Source organism: Taudactylus pleione, unplaced genomic scaffold (assembly GCF_031769625.1).
Source record: "Taudactylus pleione unplaced genomic scaffold, aTauple2 ptg000117l, whole genome shotgun sequence".
NCBI classification, from domain to species: domain Eukaryota; kingdom Metazoa; phylum Chordata; class Amphibia; order Anura; family Myobatrachidae; genus Taudactylus; species Taudactylus pleione.
Window position 1 is genome coordinate 18,627,238 of NW_028284519.1, and position 13,997 is coordinate 18,641,234.

At 43.2% G+C, this 13,997-nt stretch overlaps 1 protein-coding gene across 2 annotated transcripts in view; it reads left to right on the forward strand.

The window, feature by feature from the left end:
• The first annotated feature begins 6,574 nt into the window (after positions 1-6,574).
• The window catches only part of TENT4B (terminal nucleotidyltransferase 4B), a 62,924-nt gene continuing 55,501 nt past the window's right edge, over positions 6,575-13,997 (forward strand). For both annotated transcript variants that reach the window (XM_088471886.1, XM_088471887.1), the window contains exon 1: positions 6,575-7,500. In XM_088471886.1, coding sequence (XP_088328012.1) covers positions 7,028-7,500 — 473 coding nt within the window. In that variant the 5' untranslated portion in view covers positions 6,575-7,027. The remainder of the gene's footprint in view (positions 7,501-13,997) is intronic.

Sequence of the window (13,997 nt, forward strand, 5' to 3'; positions counted from 1 at the left end):
GGGCTAAAATTTGCACCATCAAATAAACCGAATCCTTTTAAGGTTTTTGTTGATATACAAAAATTTATACGGAAATTAACAGTTAAACGATTCTTTCTTAATAGAGAGATTGAGGAATGTGCAGTAGACAGACCTTTGAATAAAACCCATTTTAAACCACCATCTGCAGTTTATCCCTCGCAATCTAAGGGTAGCTGCATAGACTGTTTTAATAAAGTGGTCTGTAAAGAGGTAGATAGAATTACACAGAAATCTAATTTTACTACAAAACTTACTTTGAGTAAGCAAGAATTTGAAGCTGTAAAATCCTTACGAGAAGATAAGGATCTAGTGATAAAACCAGCCATAAGGGTGGGGGGGTAGTCCTGATGAAAAGGGAGGAATATGTAACTGAGATTTATAAACAACTTAATCAAGAGAATACATATAAAAAATTAAAAAATTATCCCACATTAAGAATTAGTAAAGCATTAGTGGAACTTTCTAAAAAAGCATTGGAAAACAATGTGATCACAAAGAATGAAATTGATTTTATAAATATACAGAACCCTTCAATCCCTTCGATTTATGTATTGCCGAAAATTCATAAGGACCCCCTCCACCCTCCAGGTCGACCAATTATTGCTGGGTGTAACAGCCTAACAAGTAATATTTCAGCAAGTATAGATTTCTATCTACAGCCGATTGTACAGAACACTAAAGAATATTTGAAGGATACTGGTGATATGCTTAAAAGTATTTCGAATTATAAGTGGAGGATGGTGATGTTATTTGCACAGCTGATGTCAGCACCCTATATACAATTATTGAATTAGGGAAGGGTTTAGCTGCAGTGTCCTATTTTTTAGACTTAAGTGATTTTACTGACCCGTTGAAACATTTTATTCTTGAAAGTATTGAGTTTATTTTATTAAACAATTATTTTTATTTTGAAGAGTCATTTTATTTGCAGCAGGTTGGCACTGCCATGGGCACCAGGTTCGCACCTAGTTCCGCCAATTTATTTATGGCGTACTGGGAGGATCACCACTATTGGCATAGTGGTGACCTAGGGGCGGGCCTGGTGTCCTGGCAGCGCTTTATAGATGATATTTTATTTATATGGCGTGGAGGTGAGGATTCACTTTTACCATTTTGTAATCATCTTAATGAGAATATTTATAATGTTTTATTGACTTTTAATTGTAGCACTGAGGAAGTGTTGTTTTTGGATTTTTGTATATATGTTAAGGATGGTGTAGTCAACACCAAAATGTTTAGAAAGTCTACTGACTCCAACAGCTTCATAGAAAGAACAAGTCAACATCACTCAAATTGGCTGGATGGGATGCCCTTTAGTCAGTTTTTAAGGATCAAAAGAAACTGCACGGAGGCAGAGATCTGTGAGCAACAGATTAATGAAACTGCAGAACGCCTCCATATTAAGGGATATTCCAATGAGGTGTTGTCAAAAGCTAAAGATAAGGCTATCCAAATTGATCATTCAGAACTACTAAATACTGGTGTAAAAAGAGATTCAGATGAACAATTTAAGTGGGCATTTATCACTCAGTATAATCAATCTTTTAGAGAAATAGAACAAGTTTTTAAGAGAAATTGGAAATTATTACAGCAGGACTCTACTATAGGTATGGTAATACCAGATAAACCGATATTTAGATATAGAAAGGCACCTGCCCTTAAAGATCAATTGGTGAGGAGTAGTCTAGATACTGAAATTAGACAAAGTGTGAGGTCCAAAGGTTTTTATCGGTGCGGAGATTGTCTCATGTGTAGAACTGTTAAATCACCTGTACAAAAGGTAATGGAGTTTGAGGTTAAAGGGAAGAAATACCCGATAAGGGAATTTATCACATGCAATTCCAGGAATGTTGTATATCTCCTGGAATGTGCATGTGGTCTCCTTTATATAGGTAAAACCACTAGATACTTAATAACTGGAATGGCAGAGCACATCTATAACATTCGCAAAGGCTTAGAGACTCATACAGTCTCTGCTCATTTTAAAAAGGTTCATAACGGCAAAGAGTGCCAAATAAATAGGTGTTTAGGTATTCGACAGATTCTTCCAAAATGGAAAATGAGAGATATTGACAAGAGGCTTGCACAAAATGAAATTAGGTGGATTTACCAATGAAGGACCCTTGTGCCCAAGGGGCTAAATGGAGAATTCGAACTTAAATGCTTCTTGACTTAATCCACTTATTTATTGTTAGAGAAGGTGGCTCCCTATTTTTCATATTTGCTGCTATATTAATTGTTTTTGCACATATTGTTTTTATCTGCTGCTCTATAATACTATGTTTGCACATTCTTTATACTATGCTCTATATTCATATTTTCATTGTTCTCTATTTTTCATATTTGCTGCTATATTAATTTTGCACATATTGTTTTTATCTGCTGCTCCATTTTTGCACATTCTTTATCTATTTGCACTTATTATCTAAGTGTTGTTATTTGCATGTTTTTATTTATTTATTTATTACTATTTTTTGTATTTTAATTGTTATTTCATGTGGCATAATTCTATGTGGAAATCTTAAAAAGGACATAAGCTTTTGTGGAGACATTGTCTTATGTCATGGAACAAATAACGAGTATTTTGATCCCATTAACTATGGAGGGCCGTGACTGGCTGCAAATGGAACGCAGGACTTCCGGGTGCTGTGGAAAGCACTCGGGGGAGCTAACTTCCAGTTTCCGGATATCTGCCATTTAGTGGAAAGTGGTACCAGGTGAGGTACTTAGTTTGAGGGTATTTATAGTGGGACTAAAAGTGAGCTTGCCATGCTCTTGATGAAGGACCATAGCTGTCCGAAATGCATTAAGCGGGGCTCACTTTCTGGATTCTTTGCGGCATCACAGCAACACTACGTGTACACCATTAAAGTGGATCCAAACATCCGGAGTGATGATCCGACTACTCCCTGGGAACATCTGGGATTGAGGTCTACACATTAACAGCTGTTGGCTGCAGTATCTACCATTGGATTGTATTACATGCAATATATTATTTTGCATATTGTAAGTGCAAATTTGTGATGAAAGTTTATTGTTTTTTAATAAGACAATCTGCACTACTATTCTATTCTCTTTATTTGTTCCCTATGCCTATGGTGTGAACCAGTGCTATAAGGGTTAATAGGTATAAGTCCCTGAACTGTACCAGTGGAACTTAGGAACTGGAATTCTCCCTTCCTGAAGCTGTATGGGACTTATTTGAACTTACCTATTTGGGGAATATTGTTCTTATTCTTGTGTGAATACACATTGGTGTTTTTCATGTACAAGTTTAGTATGGAGCGCTTTCATATCATTGCACATTTTTCATTCTATGTATGCTATTGAGTATTGTTTTGGGTGTATACTTGTGTGTAGTTATTAAGCTGCACCCCTACTTTTTATTGTGCATTTTTTCCTTCCTTTTTTTCTACTATCAATAATTGTGATGTCACAAGCAACTGCAGTGTGCAGTTGAGCTTAGTCCTAAAGCACATACATTATGGCAGTTGATGTATATGTAATGGTGCATACACACGGCCAGATTTGTTGTCAGATATGAACGATAACGATTTTAAAAATCGTTCAATCGTTCATATCTAAAAAGAAAATCTGACATGTGGGCCTGCAACGATGAACGATGCACGTTCCCGCATGTCAGATAACGATTTCTGACATCGCCTGTGTTTGCAGTCAGATTTTGACGATTTCGTTCTTTAATACTGTCTGAAATCATTCAAATCGTTGGTAAAATCATTCAAATCGTTGGTAAAATTGTTAAATCAGTCATCTGACAGATCTGACCATGTGTATGCACCATTAGTTTCATCCTGTCCAAACTGTGAACAGTAAAAGATATAGAGAAAGAGTCCTTATTTCCCCTATATAAAATGTGCCCATATTAAGACATTAAAATGAATAATTTATAAGAGAGAATACATTTTGGAGATTAGACTGTATTGCGTACAGTATTTATCAGAATAGAGAAGAATTTAAAAGAGCCTTTTATCTCAATTTTAGACAGAGGGTTCCAGTCAGAAATGTATTACATAAAAAAATTACAAGTAAAACCTACTAGGCTTCATTTTCACTTTAACAATTTGGGGCCAATTTATCATAAACAGCCCATTTTGTGGTGATATGTGAGACTTTTATGTCAATAAGCTTAAGATGTCTGCCAGAGATAGTAAACTGCGGAGACATGATTGGTCTGCACAGTCACAGTTCCAACGGGTCCTTTAGTAGAGAGGTTTCATATTCATGTGATCACTAAAGCTGGGCATACACGTCCAGATAAAATGCCTGTCAGATCGACATACACTTTATCTGGCTGCCTGCCAGCCGCAGATGTCCACAGCATACACTGTGAGATTACTCACAGTTTGTTAGCCCGACATCTGCGCTCCGCCCCCGGGGGAGGAGACATTTCCCTGTTCCTTCCATGGGAAGGAACAGGGAAATGTTCTTTCTTCTGTGTTCCTTCCATGGGAAGGAACACAGGAGATGTCTGTCTGTCGACCGCAGCTGGCCATACACTGCCCGATGCGGCCGACATTGTACTCATAAATATCGCATTGAACGGGCATGCTGGACAATCCAGCATGCTCAACCGAGCGATATTTAACCCTCGATCGCCCGCACACACGCTACAATTATCAGGACGATCCGCGGATATCGGGCGGATCGCCCCGATAATTGTAGCGTGTATGGCCAGCATAAGTGACCCACATGCTCTTTAGTAGGGAAGTTTCAGATTCATGTGATCATTAAGTGCCATTATTATTTTTTGTCACTTTAACAAGTGGTATCTACTTTTATTTGTAGACTTTCACATTACACTGTTAATATAAGCAGAGTAGGGGGTGTAATTGAGGTGATTAAAGGAAGGCGCTAGCCACAGCCCATAATGCCCCCCTATGCAGACCACACCCCCACAGCACTGGTCATGCCCCCTGAAGCGGCACACAATAGGCCTTTTGTAAATTTCAGCTCCAGGCCCTTGTGGACCCTAACCCTGCGTCAGGCGTAGCTGGCCTGACAGGCGCCACAAAGCTGTTCCATGCCCTTTACCCTGCGTAAGGCAGGGGCGCTGAGGGGGGGGGGGCGGGTACAAATTACTCAGGCTTGCTGGAGGGGCCCGGCAGGGGCCCGGGTCCGGCACTGCTCCCCCCTCTTACCATCACACAGCAGCCCAGCACACGCTGTTGTGTGCTCGGCTGCCCTGGAGTCTGCTCGCGGCTGCTATGAAGCAGCCACAGCAGTCTCTCATGCCTGTGGTTATGCGCCGGGCTGAGGGGGCTCACTGCACCCCCCCTCGCCAGCGCGCGGCAAAACTTTTTTTTTTACTTTGAAGGGGCGTGGCCACGCTTCCTGTGATTAGGCCATGCCCTCTGCGGCTTTCGGCGGGCCTGGCGTCAGGCGCCACAAAGCTGTTCTCGCTCCCCTATCCGCTGCAAGGGGGCGCAGGGGCCTGCCCCTCCTAGTACCTTCCTATCTCTAGGTGCTGTTTGAAACCCTCCTAGTCAGTTTTCCCGCCGCCTGCGTGGAGTGCAGTAGTGACCTTCCTGGCCTCTCAGGCTCATTGCGCCCGAACTCGTCCGACTTTTGAAGGTACGTATTTCTTTTTATTTGCTCACAATTTTGTTTATTTTGCTCATTTTATGAATGAAAATTACTAAGGTTGTCGGTATTTTGTGGTAAAAATGTAGATTTGTCCAGGGTGGCCTCTTAGGCACAATGAGCCTCTTAAAATGTAGTATTTTTTGCTTTAAGGTTAATAAATGTGGTTTTGTGAATCAGATTTCTATATATTCTCTCTTTGAACATCCTAATGAAGGTCACTTACTTTAAGAACGTTAGAATTGAGTTAATTAGGTGCTAATGACAATTTTATAATAGGCGCCTGTCAGGCGCACTGCGCCTGAACCTGGGAGTCCCAGAGGTGCGCCTGACGCAGGGTTAATCTGCCACTGGATAAAGTACCAACCAGTCAGCTGAAATTTTTTAAACACAGCCTGTAAAGTGACAGTCAGGAGCTGATTGTTCGGTACTTTATCGCCGACCACTTTATCTCTCCAAAGCTAAAGGTGCATACACACGGTCAGATGTCAGATGAACGACTTGCAAACGATTTTTTTACTGTATTAAAATGAATGGTAATCGTCCAAAACTGACTGCAAACACATCAGATGTCAGATATCGTTATCTGACAATCGGGAACGCGCATCGTTCATTGTTGCCCACATATCAGATTTTTCTTTCAAATATGAACGATCAACCGATTTTTTAAATCGTTATCGTTCAGATCTGAAGAAAAATCTGACCTTGTGTATGCACTATGCACCATTAGTATATTGCTTTATCTCCTATTTATGTGACTCCACTGGGTAAATAACCTCATTAAAACCGCCTCCATCAGAGAAACAAAGTAATTATCCTCTTCGGTAGACTTGAATAAATAGTTACCACAGTACCACCCACAGGCACACACTAGCACCCGGCGCCTCCGCCATGGGGGTGTGCCCGTCCGTGACGTCAACCTCGCCCCCCACCACATTTTACTCCACGAGGTGGGCGTGGCCGGTCCGGGCGGACGAGGCATGCGCAGTGCGGTCAGGAGGGAGGAGCCGCCATTACCGTGGCCGGTGTGTGACAGGGAGAGAGATTAGGGCGGACATGGGAACCCCGCACACTGTCGAGCCCTAACTCCCCCCCAGGGCCGGAGTGACCGCACCGTACGCAGCCGCACAGGGACCGGCCGGACCGACGTTTGTTTTTAATTGAGTTCTGCGGGTTGACACTAGAGCTTTCGGCGAGGGGAGGGGACACAGGGGGTGAGAAGGGCAGAATAAGGGACCACAGCTGGGGCGGGATGCGGAGGGAGGTGACGGGATAGCGGGTTAGTAGGTGAGCCAGTCTCGGACGTTACACCGCCAGCGGGGGATAAGGAGACCGCTTGCGCCTGACGTACCCCTGGAGAGAGGGAGGGCCGGGGGGTTAGGACGGGGGGCCCGGGCTCCGTTTGATGGATCCTCGGATCGCCTGGTTCCAGCCAGAGCAGCTCGGCCCCTCGCACAGCCTGTGGATGCAGATCTGGGAGACCACACAAGGCCTGAGGAACCTGTACTTCAGCCGCAGCAGCCCGGCCTCCCCCGCACACAGCAGCAGCAGCTCCAGCTCCTCCTCCGGCTGTGAAGCCACCATGTACCCGGCCGCCACCACTACCACCATCAACCACCCGCCGCTGGGGGAACAGGGGGACTTTCTGTCCCTGGAGACCAGCAACAACCAGCAGCAGCAGTCGGTCAGCCAAAGCCCCGGGGTCTGGAGGAAGGGACCCGACCACTCCAACAGGAACAAGAGGAAGCGGGACAACAAGGCCAGCACCTTCGGCCTGAACTACAGCCTGCTGCAGACCTGTCCAGGGGACAGCGAGGCCGGGGGCTCCTACAGCGGGACCCCCTGGAAGAGCAGGAACTACAGCGACGAGGTGATAGGGTGAGTGACAGGGACCACATGCATGTCATATACTCACTGCTCTCTGGCTGATATTATATTCTCTAGGCCACACATTATTATACCATTGAATTGGGGTCCTGCTGAGTCTCCGCCACTATAGGCTAGGCTGATATGGACCAGTGGTCGCCAACCTGTAGCTCGCGGTCTTAATTTTGGTAGCTCACCTATCTGCAGTACTGCCAAGTCAACCAGATGGAAGTGATCTGACGTGTGCTCCAACGTGGCATCGACGCCATGGGTGGAGCCACAGGGAAGCACGTCAGGTGATTTCCGCAGCCTCTACAACAATCACCTGACGTGCTTCCCCGTGGTTCCACCCACGGTGTCTACGCTGCGGCGGAGAGTGACTCCCACACAGCGGCCCTGCCTGTATCTTTTTCTCCTCTACTGCACGTACCTCCTAGGAGCCAGTAATAGTAAAATGTGCATATGCTTACATTTTATTTACAAACTACAACAATATCACTAATAATTAAATGCATTTTTTTTTTAATTTTCATTAAATGACCTTCAGTTGTTCGGTTATTAGCCAGATTTTTTTTCCCTACAATTTTAGTACTAGAGGTTTCATTTTTCTAAAGTAGCTCACACCTCAAATAAGTTTGGCGACCACTGATATGGACCATGCGTCTTGCATCTTAACAAATGCTAGCTGCACATTTGACAGCTCTGCCAAACAGAACTGGCCAAAAGACTTTTTTTTTGTTTAGCTGAAAAGTGATCCTGAGAACATCTGTTTTTAAGCATACATACTGTACAATTATTGTTCAGGGAAGAGGCACGTTTGGCAACAATCGGAGGCTTACAGTGGGAATTCTGTATATACATTTTTCAGCCTGATAATTTACTGTCTGATAGTGGTGTAGCATTCTCGATTTCGAAACCCGATGCCATCAGTCGGCCCAGGTGTTGTGTGCACACTATCAGATTCTAGGGCCGAACAGTCAGAAATAGGTTATTCGACCCCATTTTTGCATAGTGTGTACCTAGCTAATTTCTTAATGTAAAAGAAGGTGAAACTAGGCCGGCAAGAACAAAGTATTACACTTGACATGTAATAGAACCTTTTTTCCAGCACATAAGCTAGGTATACACTATGCAATAATTGTGCAGGGCAGGCGGGCAGCCAGTGTTTAGTTTGCTCAGTCTGATTATCGCACCATGTGTACACAGTAACCAGGGCTGATTATCATTTAAAAAGCAGTTACATCTATTCATCTGATCTGGCCTACTGCATGACATATTTGTAATTTCTGATGAGCAATTCTAGTGGACGTTTTGTAGTGTGAACGAGATCAGCTTGACAGGTCATTTAAACCAGACAGCTTTGACTATATTTAGGATGTATAATTGTTCAGATAGGAACATATACTTCAGTGTGTACACTAGACATTTAGGGCGGAATTCAATTGTTTGCAGCCCCCTTCGCGCCCGAAGGAGCTATTCAATTGTTCCATCAGCTGCCAGCGCTCCATTTCAGCTTGCAGCCCCATTGGGGGTGCAAGCTGAAATGGGCGAAAAGTGGCCTGTTTGGGCGCCCAAACGGCACTTTTCGCGATCGCGCCTAGCACTTTGGTTGCAGGTAGCCGATTTACGCGGCTAAACCTGACCACTTTGGGTGCGATCAGCGCGGAAAGCAGGAACAAATGAATAGCGGCCCGCAAACTCCCGTCACTTTAGACGGGATATCCGGACCGCAAAAACATTTGAATACCGCCCTTTAGTGAGATCAGGTCTCCAAACATTGTGGATTGTGAGTAAAATCTTCCAGGTGTGTATCTAGCTTTAGATTAACTTGGCTGTTGGGTATTAATATACTGCAGTGAAGTCGGTGACTTCTAAATTAGCATGTCAAAAATGTAGATCTCTATAGTATAAATTACATTTCATGCACACCTAAAACAAAACCTCAAATGCTAAAAGAATGTGCATGTATTATATATCTCATACTGTGCTACAGGTATAAAATAAATATACATATGCTTCAAATAACATACTGTTTATCAATGAGCTGTCACTCCCAGGTAAATGACAATTGGTAACCCATGCAATGTCTTAAGTGTCCTCTCCGTGAGCAAGCCTGTTTCAGCTATGCATTACTTTTAGAACAGGTAATCAATTGGCTGTGTACAGCAGGTTTCTTATGTCGTTTGCAGTGGTTTATAGCAGCAGTGGAACTTTCTAGGCCAGCAGTGTCCAGGCTTCCCGTTGGCAGAGCCATGTGTTTGTGTGTGCTATAGGATTTCACTGAATGTCTTAATGGGCGGGTATTGAGGAAAGCCTAGGAGATCCATATGGTCTGCATGTGTTTCCTCGGATTGTACACCTGACATCAGGATGTAATCTCATTATTTGTTACCCTACTTTTTTTTTTTTTTTAATGTATAATTTCATATTTAAATTAATATAGCACCACCATACACAGTGCTTTATTGAGAATATTTAATTGTTTGATTCTATAACTGCTGCAGTGGAGCTCGCAGTCTATATTCCCTACACACAGGATAATTTTGTTAGAAGCTAAGTGAAATCTCCTGAGGTGCGAGCAAAAATCTGCGTTAAGTAGGGCTTTGGGGCTGGTCGCTAGTGCCTGGCGTGACGTAACTGCATCTTGCCCAGCGCTCAACAAGGGTAATGCTGTGCATACCCGTGAGAAATGGTGCCCTTTGCGGAAATTAATAGAATAACTTTGGGTCACTTAGTCTGGGAACTAAATTCTAGAGAATTAATTTTATTGCCCCCCTAGAAACATGAAATTTGAGAGTATATTCCTTTCATGACCTAAGCACCCACTAAGCAGGATTTTTTTAAAATTCCTAACGGGCTGAAAAGGGGTAAAATGTTTCCTCTTGACCAAGGTGATTGGTTGTCTAAGTAACATGGTCCAAGTGCTGCTGGACTATAAGCTCATTGGGCTCGATTTAATTGAACGCAAATTAAATAGCGCCGGGAGGGAGCTCCCGGAGCTATTCAATTCAGCGTACTTTTAGGTTGGAGAATGCCCCTCGCGCCTTAAACAGGATGTTTAGTCACAAGAACGGGCATTCTCCGACTAAACTGCCCGACGCGATGCTGTTTCCGCATCCAGTCGTGCCTGTATTTTTGTCAGATTTCTGCTCACACCCCTGGAGGGGTGCGAGAAGAAATCCTTAACAGGGCGCTGAATTGAATAGCTTCGGGAGCTCCCTCCCGGCGCTATTTAATTTACGTTCAATTGAATCAAGCCCATTGGCTGGGATTAGTGGCGGCTCCAGAGGTGTGGTTGCAGCGCAGTCATTATTCAAATATGGGAGCCACACCAACTGCCAATGATGTTTGGCAGCATTTGGGGTGGCAGTTGGTGTGGCTCCTCTATATGATTATTGGACTGTGCTGCAATTTCACCACTGGAGCCTCCACTGCAGGAGGACTTAACATTTGACTAGGGTTTTTCCTCTTTTCAGAAACTTCACTTGATTTGTATTTGGATATTGAAAACTTACTTAATTTTGATTGTAATATGGTACTTAATGGTACTTCACTTGATTTGCGATTTATTTGGATTTTAAACATGGCAATTGAGTTATTTTGAATGTTAATGGGGAGATGGTACCTCACACCATTGGCCCCATCACAGGAAATGGAGCCTGCCTGTTCCAGTCCCTCTCCTATCTCGTGTATGCCACTCGGCTAATGGCTAGGGAGGTGCGTGAGCTAATTGCGAGGCACGTGGTGGTCAATTGGGAGGATGTCTCCTTTATGTACCATATTATTACTCTTTCAATTCATTTGTAATAAGAAAAAAAAGTATAGAGATTTTTTTAGAATTTTTTTTTTTATTATTTAAATGGGTACTGCCACGCTCCTTTACCCCTATGGCATAAAATGAACTAAGCCTATAAGTTAAGTTAAAATGGGATAAAGGTGAAACCGGGCACATCAGTTAGTCATAAAATTGTGGACAAACAGAAGTGCAAGCCTGTCCACCATCACATAACTGAATATAAGAATGACACATCAGCACAGTTTGCTCAATTTTATATATATTATTTTTTTTCCCTGAATTTCTCAATAAGACCTGTTTGGCCCAGGGGTGCCATGGAACAAATGCTGATTATGATTGCCCTCATAAATGTGGTTCCTCTCCTTTGGAATTGACCAGGTAGCTCAAACAGCATGCTTTTATTGATGTCTTGCCAGTCCTACTAATCCACCTTTTTGTTTTGGCAGTGTTTTTCCAGAGGTTTGGTAAACCTCTGCTTAATAATGCTGCCCATCCACTAGCACACTTGTCCCTGAAAGATTAAAAGATCTTCACAAATCGTTCATCAATTTTTGATGATCGTTATCGTTCATGTGCTTGAACGATTGCACAAAACGACCAAAGACCATAAACCAACGATTATACATATGGTATATTGTAATCTTCTGTAATCTGATGCATCCGGTTATTGGTCATTCCGGCTTTGAACATGTGGACCGCTACATGAACGATTGAACGACAACGATGTCCAATAACGACTAACTAACTGATGGGCAAATCAGGACGATGCAAACGTCCGGCGGGTTTGCGAATCGCTGGTCTTTTAGGGCATTTTACTGCATGATTTGCGGACTATTTCCAAGCGACTGAGCGATAACGACAGTCGTTATCGCTCTATCGCTAGGTTTAATCGCCTAGTGGATTGGCAGCTTAAATTTGGTGGTTTCTATTGTACTCTTCACATTTAGAAAAAAATAAAGAAATAACTAAATCGGGACATTAGTGTGTTTGCTGGTGTCTTCTAAGCTGGCAGTTTTCTGGCGGTATGGCTTTAGTAAAACTCTGGGAGAGCTATAAAAGTAGCAAAATAGCTTAGTAAATGTATCCCTTGGACTTGTATGTTTGTAAGGCATTTGTGCTTAATGTTGAGCAAGACAGATGAAACCAAATTTTGCATCTAATTTTTTTTTTTTTTTTTTTTTTTTTGTAAATGAGCCTTCTGTATCTTGAGTTAGCATATAGCCCTGGCGCTTTAAAATGTACTTTTTATGTAAATTTTAAATGTGATTTTCATCCTTTAGAATTTCAGTTGTTTCCTATATATTTTCTAATGTTTATTAATTGCCAAATGTTACTTGTCCATTGGACAATAGCAAGGATCTATTAGGGGTAGGCTATAGATGGCTCAGCAAGCCTTCACATGCAGCCCCCAACTTTGCGCCTGCTCTGACTCTGTGCGGTATTTAATTGTTTTAGCACGCGCGATCTCGCTTCTAAAGTGACGGGAGATTGCGGGGCGTTATTCAATTGATGCCGATCTTCGCGTTTATTGCGTCTGTGGCGCTCAAAGAGGTCGGGTTTAGCCGCGTAAAATGGCTACACCTGACCAAAGTGCTGTGCGTGATCACGAAAAGTGCTGTTTGGCTGCCCAAACGGATCACTTTTCGCGCATTTCAGCGAGCTGAAATGCCGGCGTCGTAAGCTGATATCGCACGTCAGGAGCAACAATTGAATAGCTCCGTCGGGCTTGAAGTAGGGTTGAAACAATTGAATTCCGCCCAAACACAGCAGAGTACAAGACAGAATGGGAGCAGCTTGCCATGACCTTTGCACGAAGCAGCACTCTATTGTAAGATTGAGTGCGGCGCGTATTCTGCTGCCACTTCTGCCTGCTCCGGCAGCGAGAGTAAGTATTTCTACACTGTCGGGGACTTGCCAAGGGCTTCCGGGGGCATTTCTTTTTTTTGCAATTGGGGTTTATCGGCATGTTGGCAGTGGTGTCACCAGGTGTGCCAAATAACCCCTGTGCACTGTCGGAAGGGGGCTTGGCCTTGTGGCACTCCCACGTTTTCATCACTCTGGGTACATTCCCAGAGATGCTGAGCTGCCCCCAGAGACACTCCCCACACTGCTGGGTTTTCCCGCCTCAGTGACTGGGAAGCTGCACTGTGGTTGGGCTGCTTCTGGTCACTGAAGAGGAGCCAGCCTTTTGGTGACACCCTCCTAGTGATGCCACTGCATGTCGGACTATTTTGGCGCAAGTGGGTGTCCTGAATGTCATTTGATGGAGTTTTGCAGTAATTAAGGTGGTATATGGGGGCATTTGGTTTTACTTTCATCCTTAACATTTAGGATAATGTTCAGTCCCTTTGATGGCTACACATTGGTTTGCACATCACTGGTCTACATGTTGAACAAGTCTTATGAATTAATGGCAAACCCAAGTCACCAGGTGCCAATATCAAATCACATTTTATATCTTCTGTCAAGTTGTATTGATTGAACCTTTTATTATTTGACTAGGGCATTCATAGGCCACAGTGTCCATTTCATTGCTGCATCAGAGGTTACTGGATTCCTCGGCACTCTTATTTGTAGGACATGCTGAAACATACAGTTTAATATTAAAGATGGAGTATTTTATTTTTTTTTTATATTTTTTCCCCTCCCGCAAAAATAGCAGAGTCTAGAAATTCACAAATAAGTGCTCCATAGTGATTAAAAGCTCTTTATA